Source organism: Lottia gigantea (assembly GCF_000327385.1).
Source record: "Lottia gigantea unplaced genomic scaffold LOTGIsca_26, whole genome shotgun sequence".
In the NCBI taxonomy this organism is placed as follows: Eukaryota; Metazoa; Mollusca; class Gastropoda; family Lottiidae; genus Lottia; species Lottia gigantea.
In genome coordinates this window covers 590,607-607,395 of record NW_008708797.1, presented here as the reverse complement: position 1 = coordinate 607,395, position 16,789 = coordinate 590,607, and the positions used below count along the sequence as shown (strand labels likewise).

At 31.1% G+C, this 16,789-nt stretch overlaps 3 protein-coding genes across 3 annotated transcripts; 1 reads left to right on the top strand and 2 right to left on the bottom strand.

Annotated features, from left to right (window-relative positions):
* Positions 1 to 619: 619 nt before the first annotated feature.
* LOTGIDRAFT_232137 (hypothetical protein) lies at positions 620 to 10,098 on the bottom strand. The gene is made up of 10 exons (XM_009055950.1): positions 9,963 to 10,098; positions 8,510 to 8,628; positions 6,299 to 6,377; positions 3,648 to 3,783; positions 3,322 to 3,413; positions 3,026 to 3,089; positions 2,643 to 2,805; positions 1,982 to 2,306; positions 1,534 to 1,761; positions 620 to 1,051 (listed from the first exon to the last, which is right to left on the bottom strand). Exons 2-10 carry the CDS (start codon positions 8,587 to 8,589, stop codon positions 905 to 907), a joined length of 1,314 nt encoding a protein of 437 aa, XP_009054198.1. The 5' UTR covers positions 8,590 to 8,628; positions 9,963 to 10,098; the 3' UTR covers positions 620 to 904.
* A 137-nt stretch (positions 10,099 to 10,235) lies between these two features.
* Positions 10,236 to 14,413, top strand: LOTGIDRAFT_206392 (hypothetical protein). The gene is made up of 7 exons (XM_009055949.1): positions 10,236 to 10,418; positions 10,988 to 11,073; positions 11,502 to 11,677; positions 12,173 to 12,283; positions 12,753 to 12,818; positions 13,306 to 13,487; positions 13,893 to 14,413. The coding sequence occupies exons 1-7, from the start codon at positions 10,312 to 10,314 to the stop codon at positions 13,900 to 13,902; spliced, it is 738 nt and encodes a 245-aa protein (XP_009054197.1). The 5' UTR covers positions 10,236 to 10,311; the 3' UTR covers positions 13,903 to 14,413.
* An 859-nt stretch (positions 14,414 to 15,272) lies between these two features.
* On the bottom strand, positions 15,273 to 16,058 carry LOTGIDRAFT_117480 (hypothetical protein; the record flags this gene model as incomplete). The annotated part of the gene is made up of 3 exons (XM_009055948.1): positions 15,273 to 15,370; positions 15,621 to 15,775; positions 15,994 to 16,058. Coding segments are annotated over 3 exons (318 nt in total), but the record flags the coding sequence as incomplete, so codon positions are not given.
* Between the last annotated feature and the right edge of the window lie 731 nt (positions 16,059 to 16,789).

Below are 16,789 nucleotides of genomic sequence, written 5' to 3'. Positions count from 1 at the left end.
TCTGCTGGACATTTCAAAAAAAGACAGAACCATTTCAGGACTACAAATTAATATTCAAATGATTTATTCAAGCTTTAGGTTTCGCGTTTATAGAGGCTGTATATAGCAGCTGGTTTGAGCATTAATTAAAATTGAATAAATTCCTATACCATATAGATATATCCACAGTTTCTGTGGATTCAAAAGTATTTATGGAACTGGAATAACTATAATAGGAATTTTTCTTTAAACCAAAAATTTAAGAGATTTTGCAAATAAAGTGTAAAATATATTCTGTAATTTGATCAATGTTAAACAAATTGACATCAAATCACACCCATACCAAATATTTTGATAGATTTTTTAATGGAACTTTATATGAAAATAATGCTACTTGACCTCATTGACTTTGTTTATGTTTACTTTGTAAGGTATATTATAAACAAATAGTAGGAAAGGAAACAGTGGTTACTATTACCCATGATGAGATCTCCATATTCTAGTGGTATATTCCAGCCACTGAAATCAGGCAATCATTTCTGGAGGTATATTTTCTCAAAAAAATTCCTAGGATTGGCTTCCCTCTTTCAAGTTTTCAAGAGAATTCCAAAACTGGCCATTTCAATATGAAACTCAGTGAAGAATTTTTATGGTTTATTTTTTCTTCAAAATCAACAGTTTAAGATTTGGAAGTTCTAAGGCACTTTCAGATTTTCAGATAGACCAATGGTTTATAAAAACTTGGATGTGAATTACTCCATAATTTTATGTTTCGATTCTTGCAACCTTCATTTCACAACAACATCAAATGCTTCATCCAATGAAATTTGTGGACAGATATACATCACATGCTTATGTGGAAGCATATAAAAAAATAATCACTGTTATAATTCTTTATTGATTCTGATCACCTGACAGTACTCTTTCAACTTTCATTTTGTTTTTGTCTAGCAGCTCGGAACTTTGACATAGGTCTCTGAGAACTTTGTGATGTATTCACTGGTTTTGGCATACTAACTATTGATTGTGTAGAGGATATTGATGGCTTTTCTAATATGGCTCCAGAGAATGCCTGTAAAAAATAAAAAAAGCTGATTTTCAAGGACTATGTTAACTTCATGAGACTAGACCCAGTCATCCTTGCCTATACAGATTTGTTAATTTAAAAAAAAAAAGCAATTTGGAGCTTAAAATTCATGAATTCACACTCTTTAAAAAATCTCCATATTTTTTATACTAATCTCCAGATTTATCAAAGCATGTCACCAGATTTTTTTCCCAGACCTGTACACATGTATGGACCCGACATAGAGGGTCTCCATTTTTAAACCTGCTGAGGAATTTATATCCAAAACATATGTCAGCAGAATAATATGAGCTCAGTACATCTTTTGATAAGTAAGATAAGATCACTTGGTTTCATACTCAAATGACATGATGAATGATAGCTCATAAGCCTTGTCTTGATTAAGTTCTATGTAACATTCTGCTAATGTAGTTTGAGTGAGCACTGTGATATATGTTTGATATTGTGGATTAAGAGAATTAACATACTGTATCAGACATCTTCTTGACAGAACTTTTACTTCTACTCTCCTCTATTTCAGCTTCTCTAGCTTTACGTACAGCCTGTTTCTTACAGGAGGATTGTTTTAATATTGATTTAGGTTGTGTTAGTTGACCAAAATGTTTATAGATATCAGCAGGACTAGCAATATCAGGTGGTCTATCAGCAGACCCTTCTCTAGATTCTTCCTCTATGTCATTGGATGAACTAGAATTCTGAAAATAGCAATTAAATCAAATTGATTGTTTCTATTCTTATAATTTGAATTATGAATGCTGGAAATATTATTCAGATCAAATGACAACATGACAACCAGGATCTGTAACAATTCTAGCAAATGGGGTTTTTAAAGTGTTGTCTTTTTTCATGTTAGACTGACATGGGAACATAATTTCCAAGAATCTGGAAGAAAAGTAAAGGATTAGTTTTCAATACCTGTTTATTTAAAGATTGAGAACTGTGACTGAAGGTTATCCTTTTGACATGCCTGGGTTCGGAGTCATTTTGATTTGAAGTACTGGTATCATCCGAGCTGTCTTCATCATAACTATCATCAGTATTGTCCTCAGAGTCTTCGTCTTCCCACTGTATGCGTTTAGAGGGAAGACGTTTATTGTCCTTGTTTGTCTCTTGTAGAGGAATATCAACTGCTTTCTTTGATGATTTTGAAATGGACTGGTCAGGTGATTTTGTTGTTTGGCTGGGAAATACATCTTTAAAATCTGGCTGTGAGTGGACAAATGGTTGTTCGGGCTTCAATCTAGATGATAAATCAAACACAAACACAAATATAAAATCTTGAACAAGTTGCAGGTTAAGAACCATATACATTATTTAAAGTTATTGTACAGAGGTTTTCTAAATTTTGTATGTGTATTGGGGACACTGGGAGCATCAATTTGCACCATTCTAATTTTCAATCAGAAGTCTGAGTTTCCTGCAACCAGTATATGAAAAGGTCACTAATCACAAAATATGCTCATATCACAAAAGGTTCTTCGCAATTAGAGATGTCAACAATTCAGTTAATTCTTTGAAATGTCATCAAGAGTTGAATAAAACTTAGCCAGACTTTCCAAAGCTTGTTTATACCTACCTTTTTAATTCTTGTCTACTGTTTTCTATTTGTTCCAATTCATCTAATCTTTCCCATAACTCATCTCTTGTTAGCTCAGATTTTAGCTCACTTTTAGATTCACTTTGTTTTCTATCTTCATGTAATTTTCTTCTGTGAGCTTGGACACTTTTCTTGTGTTTTTCTACAAGGTGCAAAATCAAAATGATAGGAGCAAAAAAATTGACAATTGGAAAGAGCATCAAGCAGACTGGATCATGTGTAATACAGGTATATATATATGTATAAAACAGTTAAAAGTTTCTCAACATTAAGAAACTGGATATGATTGGTAGCAATGAGATATTTGATAGTCAGAGCGTCTATTATGAATTGAAATTAAGAATTGAAAATTTGTAAGCTACCTCTCCATTTCTTATCTTCATCTGAATCATAATCTTCTACTATTTCTTTTATTCCATCTTTTTCCTAAACATAAATAAATCTTAAACTGACTTTATTTAAACCAAACAAGAGATTCCCTCTTCAGGTAACACTGCTTTTTGAAAGAGCCAATTGCCAATTTCTTTTTTCTATCATTGCTACTACTTGTGCAATCCATAATACAAATCTTTTCACTCAGTTGATGGGGTTTGTGCAACAATTGCTGTTTCCTATCATAGTAATAATCAGACATAACTGTAATAAACTTTATATTGACCTCTGCTAAGTGTTGAAATTCAGAAGTAATATCAACTCTAGGTTGTAGAAGTTTTTTCTGTTCACTTAAGTCTTTTATGGATTTTTCAATACCTGCAAGGAAATGAACAAAACATTTACTCAGAAACCTTTTGTTACCAGGCAATATTTACTTGGAATAAAATATTCAACCTCATGATTGATGCTTTTTCTTGAATGGTACATCCTATGTAGAACTACAAGACATCTAGCTCTTCAACTTATACTTTTAACAATTTAGATATTGTCTGTTCTCAATCTACATGTACTGCGCCTGTACAGAATACAAGATGGTGTGCCTACACTTACTATCAATTCTTCTTCCAGCTATTTCAGCAGCTTGTTTGGCAGATCTTTCTACAAACCAATTATCTCCTAGTAATACTAATATCTCATTGGTGTGCACTATTTTACCAGGCATAAATGCACATGGTCCAAATGGTACCTGCAAAAGATTAAATGGTGATTAGACAGCTTTTTTGAAAGTGATACTGGATTGCCAATAAATCGAATCAAGATTGGAAGGGAAATACAGGATTCAATAGGAATTAATAAGCCTGATTCTATGTTACATTTGTTGGTCACATTACTTTCTTACTATCTGAAAGAATTATTCCATTTAAATTCTAGGAGCTCTCTTTATAATTTTGAAATGTTAACAGTCCCAAATGATTGTTAGGGTACATACATCAACTAAAGCATGGAAATTTCATAATCAAATAGAAGCCAACAGGTATGTCACTAAGCTGTTGACAATGGTGATCTATGTTACACAGAAAATTACTAAATACCTATTGTAGATAAGTTGATAAATATAATGAGACAACTGGAGGCAGATGTTGAAATAGGGAGCAGAAGTATCACTTATCTCCCCTTAAATAAATATGGCTGACCAAACATGCCAAATAAGCCTTAATTACCTCATTGTATAAATATATAAATATAGACAGTGACTATTACATCCTTTTAATTATTTGACTTTTGCTTCTTAAAAAACATTTCAAAGTGGTGACTTACTTGAATGAGTAAATAAAGCAGAAAATTGAACAATACTTTCGGATGACATGTTTTTAAGCCTAGTTTTCAATGACAACATCTGCAAAGTCTTGAAGTAGATTCACTGAGTTTTTGAACTAATGTGATTTGGCAAATCATTATCAAGATATTTAATTTGGACAATAGGTATAAATTACAGAAATATACAAGCCTAGGGCTAATAATAGACTAATCCATTAGAAATGGATCATCAAAATCACAAGTGACTCTCAATTAATAAAATATTGGTTAAAGAGCTTAAAAAGCATAATACATTGAAATCAGTCTTAGTTTCACATGCGTTTCACAGGTTATATCTAATGGCTGTTCCTGTTTTGCACAAAGTTTCTTGGTTTAACAAAAACATTAAAACTAACTGGAATAAATGATATTTGAATTTGATCTACTAATAATAATGCCAAGTTTAATTGAAGTAAGATCAATTTGGTATCAGCATCGTTTTCAAATAGCTTATCTATTTATATACCGTACATATAATATTATTCAATGATATGCAGTGGAAAATGAATTTGCCAAGGATCCCAGTAGACATAAGGTGTATCTATTGGACAAAACACAAGAGCTCAGAGATCATTGAAATTCATAAGAGGAATCCACTGTCTAATCTAGTTTAATTTCCGTATTACACAGCAGGTAAATCAAGCGTATTGTGGATATTTAAAAAACATTACAACTGTAGAGAGTCAATAGAGTTACCAGACCATTCACACAAGTGTCTCCAGAAGTTGTCAAAAATATTGAAAAAGTTAAAAATGATGGAGAATCTATTGAGCATGACACTAATGAATTCATAGAAACAGCGAATATGATCAGATAGTTATGTCATAGACCATAGTACCATGTTGACACTTCTGAATTGTCTGAACAAAATTGCTCTATGTAGAAATTATGAAGACTATGTCCATAGTCCATATAACAAGACTGTACATAGCAAATTGGAGGCAAATGAGGAAAATGTCTCCCTTTTGAAAGATGAACAAACTTTCAAAGTGTCTTTTTTCACAATTATGTATTTCAAACCAACCCACAACCCACACCCTCTGTGCTACTGCCTTAAATGACTAAAATCTTGCAATTTCTTTCAAATTTCTCCACAATTCTTGGCATTGAGTATAAAGTTTGTCAAGATTTGTCTATTTTCAAAGTAAAGGTAAAAAAACATTAATTTGTAGATTATCGCATAAAATAAAATAGCTCATGAATATTTTAAGTTGTCATGTTTGTTGAATGTTTGGTCTTTTTCAACAAAACTATTTTCAAAATCAAAGGATACAACCAAACAAATAAATAAGCTGCATTTGATGACTACAAGCTTTCCAAAACTTAATCTAGTGCATGTGTCAACTCTTTCATCTTGGAGGGAAAAAAGCTGACTTCTGAATGCAAATCACGCTGATCTTTTGTGAAGGTGTTGTATATAAATGCAGACTAAGTAAAGGCCAAGAGTGCACAAGCAATAGTTTCACTTCAGTGGTCATCTTCAGTCCATTCTTAAAACTTCCTGACCATTGTCTGTATATTACCTTTTTAAGACTAAATTAGGTCTACTAAACCAAACAATAATGATATTGGGGTCACGTCCTGATGAGGGGTTGAGGGTAGGGCAATTCATCAGGACCCTAGGGCTTAAACTTACAATCAACAAAAAGTAAAATCTATCTTAATGATCTATGACGCAACATAATTGAAACTTATACTAATAACAATGAAGTTTGGAACAATAGAGAAAAGTAATTCATGGTTTTTTGAAATACTGTGAAAAGTCAAGAAAAGTCATTAGGGATGTTTGAAGTGTCGTAAGAAATGAGTTTTGTCATTGATTCAGGTTACGTTGTTTAGAGGCAGTGAGTCGTTACATTAAACTAGTGTTTTGATAGGAAGGTAGGTGGAGTTATCTAACTTACCATTACATCATGAGAGACTTGATGTGATAGACTATTAAGCTTGTCCTGGAGGCTAACATAACTACTTTTCATCTCCTCCCTAAAACCATACAAAAAAAGTAAAAAAATAGCATAGTGATGTAATGGAATGTAAGAGTCAAAGTCAAATAAAACATTTAAAACAAATTTAAGAAATCAAGGGTATAGGCAGGCATCTTTTGAGAAGCCATTAGTGATGCAACCTAAGCCACCTGCCTTTAATTTTAGGCTGACTGAGATGACTTTTTAATGCTTCATCAACAAGATCTAGATAAAATCTCATTTTAAACAGACCTTTACCCATACTGTATTCTCTGTCGAATTAGTTGTAGTGATAACATTTAATACCAAGTAACAATAAAACAGCTTTAACCATCTTGATGTATATTAGAGTTAATCTACTCTTCAAAGTTAATTTTCACCATAATTCAAAATGGTCATTAGAGGTTTTTGTTCTTTATCCTCCAGATTCATTGAATTTCATTCCATGTCAAATTGATCTTTTTTAGGCCTATAGTTTTGCAACTATCTAGGAAACAGGTGAATCTTAATTTTTTTTACAAGATTCTACTTCAAACATGAGCATACTAAACTGAATTTTCATATTGAAAATTTATTCACGAGTTGAAACAGACATGATGCAATAAAAAAGGGCAGTTATATTTGAGTGGTGTAATATCATTAATGAAATAGAGTGAATATTTTATTTGTAATCCTTGACTTTTCTAATAATGATTAATAGTCCATTAAACAAAAACAGTAAAAAAAAATACCCGTTATCAATTTAGACAAGGTTACAATTCTTCTAAAAACATAACACAACAGGACATCAAATCCTAACGGTCACTTTGAGTCTTTTATCTTGTGTTTTAAACAAATAGGATTAAAGCAAAGTGAAAAATCATCCAAGATTAATCAAATCTCTTTACAGCTCATAACATTTCTTTAAAAATACACCATCTTTTAGACTAATCACTTGACATTTTGGCAAACATTAAACCTTAAAAGATCATTAATTTCATGTTTTGATGAGAGGTGAAATGGACATGAAAAATTAGAACCCATTTCATAGTTTCTTTTGTGCTTAATCAATCAACTCTCTTATATAATGGTCATTTGTGTTTAAGAAAAAATGATCATTACTGTTAAAGTTAGGTATAATATTGTAGTTTCTGTTGTCCTGCTAACATGCAAAAACAACTACTACTTCATTGGTTTCGAAACAGTTTTTTTTAGAGATCATTAATGCGTATCAAAGACACTTCTAACTTTTTATTGCACAATTCATATATCCCATGTGATGTCTGTGGTTCTTGTTCCGAAAGAAAACCTTATCAAGATTACAAATATTATTGTGATAATGCCAGTGATAGTTAAGTTCTTAGGCACCACAAGTTTGAAAGAACAAAAAGCTCACTTCAAACATCCTTGAGTGATATAAATCATCAAGAATTGTGCATTCTGGAGCTCTTACAAGAAATTGTTGTCATAAAGTTAGATAGACTGACATGGGTGATGATATCATATCCTCCTATTTATGGGTTGATAAAAAATGATGATTATTAGTTTATCAAAGATATTGTATTGAGATGATTTGAATTACAACCACATTCCTATTTACAAGATATCAAAACTATCATCATTGAAAGCATGTGAAAGAATGAGATTTCAGTAAAACAATTACTGAACTTGCTCATATAACTTGTTATATAATGCTTATCATATTTTGTTATCTCATGAAATCTGGAAATAAAACTGATATATGAGAAATTACCACCAGTCATTTCATCTGAATAATGTATTCAATTTACTATTATTATTATTGATTGAAAAATTATAGAGAAAACATAACTTTGTATTGTTCAAATGCTCTAAAGCAGTAGAAATAACAATAAATCTGTAAACTGATTCTACTGGGAAATATCCTCTTTCATTTGATGGTGCACTGCAATGGCTCCTTTTACATTTAAGGAGATAATACTTCAATTTCAAAATATAATTGTCAAAAGTCAGATGAGACATAGAAATCCGAATGAAAGGAAATTGACAATAAACTAGTCGTAAATGAGTTTTAGAATTGAAGTTAGATGAGCGACAACTTTAATTGTGGCTTTAAGGTTAGCCTGCAGTCATCCAATGTTTTATATTGTGTAATTTGAACACTGTTGGAAACTTGTACAGATTTGAACTAACCATTGTGTAATTCTCTCATCAGTCTCAACTATAGCCTTGTCTTGTTCTTCACGTAGGCGGGCCAAGTGTGTTGCGTCCATGCTGAGTTAGTTCAAAGGCTTATCAATCACACATTTAACCTGTAAAACACAATATTTCACATTATTGACAATCATTATGGGTATTGTTGCACCAGAAACTTGACCATTGACCTTCATTCACTTTATCTTTCAATCTATCAAATTTATTTTTTCTCACACAGAAAACTGAAATCAAATTCTTCGGACATTTATCTAGCTAAGGAAAAACACTATTTGATTTTTAAAGATGGGTTCCCTTATTTTCATTTATGAAAATGAAAATGCTAATACTTACATGAATAGAAAGTAGAGGTGTTCTAATGACTTGGAAAAATACCTGCTTGTCTTACATGTCCATAATCAATTCATAATTAGCTAAATTAGAAGAGAATTACCAACAGAATTCAAATGAGTGACCGATCAAGAAAGGTCAAAAAGACTTTATTTGTTTATCCAGACTGTTCATACATGGACATACGATATACGATTGGCTAAAACTCTTAATTTACATGCAATATGAAAACATAATGATCTATACATGATAACTCATTAGAAATACCCATTAATCAAATAGTTTGCTTAATTTGACACTAAAAAATAAGGAAACCCATCTTTAAGTTCATAACTACTAAGGACAAATGAAAACTTGGATCTTGAAATTTAACAAAAAAATCTGTCAAGACAAGAAGTATTTTTATGCCATTTCTGAGATAAATCTGATACCATATACTTGACTGGCTTACTGCTTTTCTCTCACAATGACATAAAATAAGATAGAGGTACTCCGAAATATCTGCCTATATTCATCACCGCTACTTTCCTTTTGTTAGTAACATGTGACCCTTGGAGTTTTGGTTGCATATGCAGTCTTTGATAGCTGGCGAGAAATCAGTTAAAATAAAACTTTGATGTTTCAAAAGGACCAGAGGCAGATATTCAGACCAATTTCATATAAGAAATCTTTTCGATGTTTGGCATTTTCATTAACAAAAACTCTTAGTTATAGATTATAATGATTTAAATAGTATACAGTTACTGCATTACTATGTTCTGTTTATCTAAAAATATCCAATAATTTTTTATTCTTTACATTGTATTCAATGACAGATTTAAGTCACTACATTAATTATTACACAATATAATATCTAACTCTAAGAACTCTAAGATTTTGGCCTTCCTGTCTTCACTGTTCCTGGGAGGTAAAAGAAGATCAATTAGATACTGAACTATATGAAAATTAATTATTTATAGTAGTCCATTTCACTAAAACATTTTCTCAAAACGACTTATTTGGAGTTACTGTTATTTGTTTTGACAGAGCTGAATATGTGGTGGGGGATGCTGGTTGGCAAATCTCAGACACACTTTTAATTTAGACAAATTAGCATATTTACAACAAGAAATCACGTTTCTTTCTAATGACAGTAGTCTTATATAACACAGAGGGTTACTCTGAATATCAGTGTCTGTTGACGATGTGACATACTTCAAACATGTAAATAATTAAAAGAGATAAAAGGAAATTCGGCATCACCTATATTTTAACAAGTTTTTTTTAACATTCGCAGTCGAAGGGATGTAACTCTATTTAATTTGTGGTTATCCCAATTATCCAGACAGAAAATCGAAGGCAAATTTTGATGACGTAGAGCGCATCACTTGCCATGCTTATTTGTTTACGAAACATTTTCACTATTTATCTGAGTTAAATCTATATTCTTAAGAGTCATTAATACTTTAATCATGGCTATCAGAGCACAGTTTGAAGGGAACAATGAAATTGGTGTATTTTCTAAACTGACAAATGCATATTGCTTGGTGGCGATTGGGGGAGCAGAAAATTTTTACAGGTGCCAATTCTCTGTCTGAAATTTTGTCTGTTCTTTACTTTTAGTTTTATTACTGTTGTCTTAATTATAACCAATAAATCTAGTAATTTATACTAAAAGTACATGTATGAATTTTACATCATTAGTCTTGAAATCAGAGTTTTTCTATATTTAGATATATGAAACCCAATGGTATTTATCATGCCTCTTTTGGATGAATCCAAATGAACTATTTCATTGTGTTGTGCAATGTTTTTTCTTTGACCTGTGTATGACATGGGCCTATTTCACCACTGGGAACAAATCTAGTTTCACCCCACTCTAACTACACTATATAAACGTAATTTAATCTAACTACCTAAGTTGGAAGTTATGGCCTTGCGTGTACATTTTAACGGATCAGCTGAAGTGGGAAACTTTACTAAATTGACCAATGGTTACTGTTTAATAGGAATTGGGAGTTCAGAAAACTTCTACAGGTTCTTAGAAATTTATATCATTATAGAATTGTACAAAATTCAACCATCGGATGTGTTAATAAAAAATTATATTTCTTATTTAGCATCATGTGAACTTTTTTTCAATTTCAGTATATTTGAAGGAGAATTAGGTGAAACTATTCCAGTAGTTCATGCTAGTATTGCAGGATGTCGTATTGTAGGTCGTCTCACAGTAGGTTAGTATATCATTTTATTGAAAGAAAAGCAAAATCTGCAAATTAAAAACATCATGAATTACTTGTAGGCTTTAAGTCAAAATTATACTTTAGCTTCTGAACTTTGAGTTTGAATACAATAAACAGCAATACGCCCTCAACTCCTTGAACTATGACACAAAGTATATTATTTTATGTGATGTCACTTGGTTATTGGCCTATCATGTATATTTCATAGTTATGTGCGATGTAGAGTGGCAGCTTGTGTTGAAAGGGTTAAAAGAATGAAAGACTTTCAAACGAAAAAATGTTGTGACTATATTTCTTTTCTTGCTTGATACATTAGGAGGTAAATATATAATGTAGACCTTTTTTTTAGTTCATAATTTAGGCATCTTCAGTCATCGGTAAATACTAAGAATTTGTAATATAATACTTTTGTTTTTCAGGAAATCGCCATGGTCTTTTAGTTCCAAATACCACTACAGATCAAGAATTACAGCACATACGAAATTCATTACCTGATTCTGTTAAGTTGCAGCGAGTAGAAGAAAGGTTATCTGCTCTTGGTAATGTAATCGCTTGTAATGACTACTGTGCTTTAGTTCATCCAGACTTAGATAGGGTTAGTACAGAGATATTTTCAATATGTTTTAGTATTGCCAGTATCATACTTACCATGGTATTATCACCAGATTTACAAGTTTCATACTTTTTCTGATTGATGGTTTTGAAATATAAAACTAATACTCTAAATTGAAATGTACCTGTATTAAGGAACTTAGCACAATTTTTGTCATATGTCAACAGAGTAAATCTTATGTTTCTATGACATACTCAAATAAAACTGAAGCATAAGAAATGTGGATGCCATTTGCTAGCATAGGTTTAAAACATATTCATTCCAGAGTATGAGAAACATGAATTTTTATCTTGAGCTGTTACATTGATATATTGTTGTTGTGTATTAATGATTACAAACTGGTTATTATTAGATTTATAGACTTATTTATTGATAAAATTACAAATTGGACAACATGTGTATAGCATCTTTAACTGTAGATTTTATTGATATTTGATTTCTTATTTGATTATTTTGAGTATTAATATGTTTTGACAGGAAACAGAAGAAATAATTACTGATGTTTTAAAAGTTGAAGTATTTCGACATACAGTAGCTAGTAATGCCCTAGTTGGTAGTTATTGTACATTTAGTAATCAGGGTGGTTTAGTAAGTATCATATTTATATCATGTCTTACTATCATATTTATATCATGTCTTACTATCATATCTATATCATCATATCATATAAAGGGACATGTTCACCATTTTGGGAGGTTGATTTGTGGGTTGAATATATGTAAATAGCCTTTACAGAAGTACTAGAAATGTAAGAAAATCAAAAAATTCCTATAAAGATTCTTAAAACTAGGAATTGTACTCACTATTTCTATAAATGTCTTTTCTATATATAGTCTTCATTCGTCATTTTAACATTCAAGCGCAGATAATTTTGGTCACACAAGGATTTGAAGGTTTATATTTTGACGGTGTGCTCTGAGCACTATGACTGCTTGGCTTACTTAAAAATTTCCGTTTCTGAGACAAAAGAATGATTGGTAAACAAAATGGCACATCTGTCCCTAAAAATATCCAAAAAAGATCACTTTAAATACTGTAGCAATTCTTTTTACGTTAGGTACATCCTAAAACAAATATGGCAGACCAAGATGAATTGTCATCATTATTACAAGTTCCTTTAGTGGTAAGTGTTAATTTATCAGTATGGATTATGTATTTATCAAGAATTATTGTCTGAACTTATGCACTTTATGTTATTAGATTTTGAATACTCTAATTCAAAGTAACATAGTCTTCCGTTCAGATCAATAGTAATAAGATCATATGTGAGGCTATGTAACAGAAGTGTACAAGTCAGATGACAGCTATACTTTGATCCCTTAGAAAGATATCTACTCTATGAAATAAAGCACCCCATTGAGAATTTGCTTATCTGGTTGAGAGCAAAACATCAACCATTGAAAACAGACTCAGTTTCAAAACAATCTTAAATGTCAATTATTCATGTTGTAATGGCCATCAATTTCAATTAGGGTATAAAAAGGGTCTAATTCTTTTCAACCTGATGTGTTTTGAAAATTTCATACCACATTTGTTTTCCTAGCATGATATCATGGAAATCAGTTGAAATACCTTTTTACACGACACATTTTTTTCTAATCTATATGTAGGCTGGTACAGTAAATCGTGGTAGTGACGTGTTAGGTGGTGGATTAGTGGTAAATGATTGGATAGCATTTTGTGGTCTTGATACAACAGCTACAGAAGTCTCAGTTATAGAGAGTGTATTTAAAATAGGAGACAATCAACCCAGTAAAATACAAACAGAAATGAGAGATTCTTTACTGGACAGGTATGATAATATTATTATGTCCCCTTGACCTTATCTTGTAACTTGAGTACATGAATCATTTCAAATACATTATCAATCTTGCCTAAAAAACAAATGTGCACATCTGTCATCTTACTTTTATCAGTGAATTTAATATTAAGGATTATTTTGAGTGAATTTGAATATCAACTCCTGGAAAGTACTGGTAGCGATAGAAAGTTGCCATCTGTAAAAATTTTAAAATGATATGTGCCCAGGTTATGTGTCTTCTTTATAAATGTAAAGATTATAAATGTAAGACTATCACATTGATATTAAAATTCCAATGAAAATAGGAGGCAAAATTAGATTTACAGACTAAGACAGTAATAAATGGTTTATTTCTTTATCTTCAAACCTTAAAGAAATTTGTCTGTTATTTTTCAGTTTAACGTAAAGAGCTACTACAGTGCGAAATTATCAGTGCTATTGGATATATGAGAGTTGGTATGGTGAATTGAATAATGAAAATTCCTCTCTCAAAGACACAGTTAACACTTAATTTGTACCATACTCCAAAGTATAAATCTATCACAAGAGGGAAATACTAATGATGGTGGTTGTAACTATCTGTATAAAGTAATACAAACAATATTTTAAAGATGTTCATGTGTTCATGGAGCTTCTTACAATGGCAAATTTAATGGCTGTCATTAACTAAAATGATGTAAAATGTCAGATGTATGCAGGTGGACTCTTAATTTTTAAGCAAATTTGTCTAAATATAATAAAAGAATTAAATGGTGAGGAAAATTTTAACAGTAATTTTCGGTATGATAGTTAAGGATACTTGTGGCAAAATATATTCTGCTTTACATATGTTTTATTAGCTCATTGTAATTCTCTTTAGATATATTTCCTGTATAAATCTTTTAAAAAATGATTTAATACAAAAAATTGTGACCCTTTTACTGGCATGATTACTTGTGACTATATTTTTCACATACCTACTCTACTTCGTACATTAAAGCAGCCACCACAAAATGTGTTCTGTATAATGATCTTTTCAGAGCACTAGTCAAAACATGAGATCATCTAAAATCCTTCATTCCCAACCCTATGTAATATCAATGGTTAATGGTGTCACTTAATATGATGAACAATTCAAGTAAATCATTTACACATCCAAATAGACTCTTATGATGTCTTTACATGCTTCCAGGAGTTTCACTGCTATCAAAATCCTTTAAGGAGAATACAGATTGTAGAAAATACAACTATTTTATCAGATGTGAATTTATTCAACTTCAAAATGTCAAGGTGAAATAAAACTACAACAGAGCTGCAATAATACCTTAAGCAACTGGAACAAGTTAAGATAAATATATATACCTCAACTTTGTGCATTCAATACTTGAAAAAGCAATGTAGTATGATTGCAGCCCAAGATTGTAATGAAAAGTAAATTGTGAACACATTGTGTATGGGTCATTCATTTATCACAACTACATCAGTATAAGTAATAGTTAATTATGTGTAGCTTCTTTCATAAGAATGCCAAAACTTGCCCTTATCTCAGTTCACAAAGAACAAGGAAGATGATCTTAGATGGACGGAACAACTATTTCATAAAATAAATTTAAATATACGTGCATATTTAAATTTAGGGACATGTATATTTTTAACTATTTAAATAATAAATGTTTGATTTAAACAAATTAATGTATATATGTATTACAAATACAGTTGGTAGATAATGTAATATTTTCTTGAATCAAAATAGAGGCAATAAGAATTCTGATACTCTATCATCCAAATAACTATACATCAGGAATGTTTTCCACAGACCCATTTTAGTTTAGAATCCTTCAATTCTGTGAGATCATTAAAACTTCTCCAGCTACACTGACAATTATATGCATTTACTCCTGAAAAGATAAAATTAAATCATTAAATGAACCTGTAGGAAATGATCACTCATGTCATTGAACTTCTGACTATCTGACCTATAACAAGAGTTTCCATCACACAAAAACTGAATAATTTGAAACATATCAGACAGTTAATCTGTCAATTGTTGATGTTGAAGACCAGAGATGGAGAATTAGGTTAAGCTAAGTGAACTTTCTTGAAAAAAGAGGAACTTTCTATATTTTAATACCTCCAAAAATTAACCCTTACCATTGACTTTCTTCAGGTTTGATTTCAATTTTCGAAAATCTGGAGCATTATTCCGTAGAAATAGATAATCAGTTTTACTATGCCATTCATAATCAGGAAATATGGTTACTTTAAAATCACATGAAGTACATCGTAAACTATCACATATTCTGGAAGATAAAAATTTGTAATTAAAGGGAGATAAATCTAATATAACTTGATAGAAATGAAATGAGTTGCTCCTAATTATGATGATGGACATTGCCAACAGTTCACAATTATGCCATTTATACTTCACAATTACATCACAGAGGCTCAAATTTTGGATGATTTTATTCACAATCACATAAGCTTATTCCAAATGTGATTTTCAATATACATATTTTACCTTTGATTCACACTACTTCCGAATCCCTTCTCATTAACCGAACCTCCTACGTACACTGGAAAACATCTAGAAACAGAATAAGTTTTTTAAAATGAATACATATTTGAAGCAAAATCTAGATCTGACTCTACTAGAAACATTTCGTTTTCTAACAAGTCTTTAGCATTGAGATATAATTGCTGCTCATGGAACATCAACATCATCAGGTTTTTACTTACTTTTTAGATGAAGAGGATGAGGATGATTTTGAAACACTTTGTGGTTTTTCTCTGTAATTTGTCTAAAAAAAGATCAAATTTGAATTTGGAGGAAATTGTATGCAATCATTTGATTTCATAATAGCCTGACATTGTGAAGAGGGGCATCAAAGTATCTACCCAGAAATTTCCACAAAGAACAAATTTTAGCTAATTCATCCTACTTTGTGTATCTTCATAGCTAACAATAATTTTGTTGTATACGGTACAAGCAACATTCAAACTAAAAACTTTTTACCTTATTGTCAACTGTAGGAATATCTAACTCTAGAATATCATTCACATCTTCCTCTAGATTACTTCTTGGCCTACTTCTACAATAGTCAACATCATATTGTTAGATACAGAAAATCTATAAGCTTCACCAAACTTATTGTACTAAAACCCCTGAAATCACTGAAGTTCGAATTCAATGACAGCTTCCCTTCCCTTCTCTGGGGGTCAGGATTTATTTTACAAGAGATTAGGGATTGCTGGATGTTGGGGCATCACCAATTCACCGTTAATTTCGTTTTGCTAGTATCACGATCCCTTGATCC